Source organism: Lipotes vexillifer, unplaced genomic scaffold (assembly GCF_000442215.2).
Source record: "Lipotes vexillifer unplaced genomic scaffold, Lipotes_vexillifer_v1.1 scaffold36, whole genome shotgun sequence".
Classification (NCBI taxonomy): Eukaryota; Metazoa; Chordata; class Mammalia; order Artiodactyla; family Lipotidae; genus Lipotes; species Lipotes vexillifer.
The window spans coordinates 4,921,465-4,924,993 of record NW_006792448.1 but is presented as its reverse complement, the minus strand read 5'-3'; the positions used below and the strand labels follow the sequence as shown (position 1 = coordinate 4,924,993).

Sequence of the window (3,529 nt, the reverse complement as noted above, 5' to 3'; positions counted from 1 at the left end):
CGCCGCGCTGCGCTCCGCTCCCATTGGCTGCGCGCGCCTTTGTGTGGCGGCAGCTGCGGCCCCAGCGCCTTTGAATGTCGAGAGGGGCCGGGAAGGGAGCCTTTCCATGGGCCATCTGTCTCCCCGCCAGCCGCCGCCCCACCGCCGCCCGCGCCCCGCGCTCCGCCTCCCGCCCCGGCGGCTCCCGCAGCCCCGCCGCCGCCCGCGCCCGCGCCCCGGAGCCGCGCCACAAAGGGCCCGCGCGCAGCCGCCGCCGCCGCCGCCGCCGCGCGAGGAGCCAGGATGGTCCTGGTCCACGTCGGCTATTTCGTGCTTCCAGTGTTTGGCTCTGTGCGAAACAGAGGTATCGCTTTTTCCTTTCGGGGTCCGCTTCGGAGCGTGGATCGCCGCGGGCACCGGGGTGGGGGCGGGCGCCGAGGGCGGCGGAGGGCTCAGGGCACACCCGCGAGGACGCGGGGCGAGCGGTGGCTTCTCCCCTCTCCCTTTTGGGGGGACCCCCAGTGTGGAGGTGGCTGCCCTCGTGGGAGCTTTTGCAGTGAAGTTAGGATTTGGCGATTTGAGTCCCTCCCTCCCTCCCTCCCCAGCCCCACTATTTATTCTTTGCGGCGGACGCGGTTCCCCCAAAATCATAGCCCCTTCCCCCAATACCTAGCCCTGTGTGATCGAAGGACGGAGAGAGATACAGGACTGCGTGTGTGCGCGCGCGCGTGTTTGTGTGTGTAAGCGTACTTGGCTTCCTGTGATTTTTTTTTTGAGGTGTGTGTGTGTTTCGTGTCATTTTTGTTTGTGTTTCTCCATCATTTGGTCGTTGATACCGATGGCTGGTTAGCTGGGACCTGGCATCTGCATCTCCCATCTGCCCTATGCCATGCCCCAGCCCCCACATTCTCGTGGGCACTTGCACGATTTCCCGTCCCACCTTTTCCTCCCCTTTAACCCTTTTTGTGTATCGCCCTTGTGCTACCCCTCCCACCCCATGGTCTTTGTATGACAGTTGCATTTATGGGTTCAAGATGCTTGTGTGTGTGTGTGTGTGTGTGTGTGTGTGTGTGTATGCGAGTGTGTGCAAGTGTGTGCGCGCCTCGGAGAGTCAGACGTGCACTGCTGTGCACCCCTGGGCCGGGCCGGAGCGGGGTGCCGGCCCTTGGCTGTTGCGCTGTGTGTGAGGATGAGGTGGGACGCTGCCGCCAAGCCAGGCCTTTGCCCGGGGCAGGCGTTGACAAAGCAGCAGGCCGGCGCCGGCTTTGTTTTTAACTGTGATATATGGGGTGTGTTTGCACGGTCCCCTGCCCCACATCCCCTTTCCCTTACATTCTGCTACAACAATAGCTTGATTTTCCCCCTCTTCTCCCTTCACATTTCTTCCATTTTCTTTTAATCAGAAACGCCCACCTCCCAAAGTAAATCCGAAATGCATTTAGATTCATTATTATTATTTTTTCTTCTTGTACTCTGCCTCTGGACTCACATTTCTCTTCTTGGAAATGTTTCTGCTATCCTCTCCCACTCCACGTCTGCTTAAATCCCTGCTGGCTGAGGCCCTCCCCCACTCCCCCTCCCTCAAGCTCAGAATGATGTCTTCCCTTTGCGGCCCCGGCTGCTCCACCAAGTCAGAGTGGGGGGTGGCGTCGCAAGCCGGCGCTTTAGTGCGCCCCAGGGGCCCGACTGGGCAAGAGAATGAAAGCCCAGCCCTCCTTCTTTCAGCGCAGCTGTCCCCAGAGCCAGCCTGTCCCCAGAACCTAAAAGGCAAGGTTGGCCCCCTTAGGCCTGTTTGAACCACAGTTTTTTCGTGTGATGATAGAATGATGACATTCTGCATTTATCAAATCTTTTTTTTTCTTCATTGTGTAGCTCAGTGAATGGTCAACTCGCTGCTGTGTGCGCTGTGACCCTTCTGCCTCCGCATTTAGCTGTATTGTGACACCCCTCTTAACCATCTCCTGTCTCCATCTGAGGAAGGCATTGCTATTTAAGCGGCAGTATCCCCTATCTCAGGCCAGCCTAGCAGTGGGGGGCGGTGGTGGAGTGGGTGTGTGAAGAATAGGAATGGGGGGGCTGGGTGAGATCTCCCTTGAAATGCCAACCCCTCCCCCAATACACAATTATATCTTATTACTTGGCATTTCCTCTTAAAACGGGTGTGGGACATTACACTAGGCAGAAATTCAAAAATGATTAAGAAGGATGTTGAGCCTGAAAGTATAATTATCCTGATTAAATCATTATCATCCTCATTAATACCACCAATCTCTAAATACCATTGCAGGATGCTGATTCCATGTTTTGAAATTCAAATTGCTCAGCTGCCTTTAAATTTTATTTTTAATACATGCCCCCCCCCCTCAAAAAAAAAAACACCCAAGAAAACAAATTCTGCCAGTCAGTCAAAGTTTACTTTCATGGCAAACACGCCCATAGGAAATTCAAGGGCTGAGGGTTAATTGGGCTGTGAGTAAAATTTAGCACAATGTGATAAGAATTCATGACCTTCCGATAGAGGATACTAATGCTTAACTCAACAAGGTCCTAAACCACAATCTTCTTGTAAAACTATTAGATAGCTTGCCAGCTTAAATCTGTTCCTTTTAGTTTCCATTGTAGTAGTATAGGATGTAGGCCATTTCAGAATAGATGTAGAGAAATAACCATTTTTGTATCTCATCTTGTTTAGCCGAGTACATTGCACTGTAAATCCCTGTTAAGTGGATTCCTTTTGCCTTGGCTTGGAGGCTGTAGCACCCCATTTCCCACATATCTGGGTGGCCATCAGCTAGCTTCCTGGTAGCACCCAGGCATAAGTGAAGAGATTACATTTAGTCAGAGGCAAAAAATAATAAATATAGATATGAAAATTTTTGATGAAATGACAGTTGCTGCTACTCTGAAAATTTGGTGTAGCAAGGTCCTTGACTTAAGGGGGAGCCATAGCCATGGTGTCTTAATTGTTTAATTGTACAATGTCAAGAGCATCTTTGGACATCCGCCCTGGCCCTCAGAGCTGCCCCTTTAACAGCCGGCTCCCTTCTGCTGCCCCGCTGGCCAGACCTGCTTGAAAACTGAAACAAAACAGCAGCAATAAAGAAGAAGGCCCCTACTTCAAGGGCCCTTCCAAAATAAAGTCCCAAGTGGCCTCCCCAGATTGCCATTTGGCAATCTGAAAAGAAAGAGAAGAGAAAAAAGAAAAGAAAAAGAAAAAGGATCCCCAGCAAAATGGTTTTCCATTAAACAGGGATAGCGTGTTCTGCTGTGCTGAATTACTTCCTGTTCTTATTTTGTGGGTAATTTTTTCTGTATCAAATATCCTTTCGGTTGTGTATCTTTTTCACCTTTTCTTGTACTAAAACTAAAGCATGATCTGTATTTTTTTACATCCCCCAGTTGACAATGTACAGCGCTCGGTTAGAGATGTTACCCTGCTGAAACGTACTGTGCTCGTGTAGCCCGGGCCATCTGCTCATTGTACGCTGCTTTTGTTCTGTTGCCCTTCCGAAGCATGGTGGGCCCAGCCTTTTTTTTTTTTTTTTTTTTT

The 3,529-nt window shown here is 51.3% G+C and overlaps 2 protein-coding genes across 2 annotated transcripts in view; both read left to right on the top strand.

The window, feature by feature from the left end:
• Positions 1 to 282: 282 nt before the first annotated feature.
• The window catches only part of ARK2C (arkadia (RNF111) C-terminal like ring finger ubiquitin ligase 2C), a 105,981-nt gene continuing 102,734 nt past the window's right edge, over positions 283 to 3,529 (top strand). Inside the window, exon 1 of the mRNA XM_007465620.1 lies at positions 283 to 343. Within this exon, the coding sequence (XP_007465682.1) occupies positions 283 to 343 (61 nt within the window). The remainder of the gene's footprint in view (positions 344 to 3,529) is intronic.
• On the top strand, positions 869 to 1,329 carry LOC103072980 (putative uncharacterized protein encoded by RNF165-IT1). Its single transcript, XM_082931361.1, is given in 4 exon segments — positions 869 to 977; positions 980 to 1,118; positions 1,120 to 1,286; positions 1,289 to 1,329. Coding segments are annotated over 4 exon segments (456 nt in total).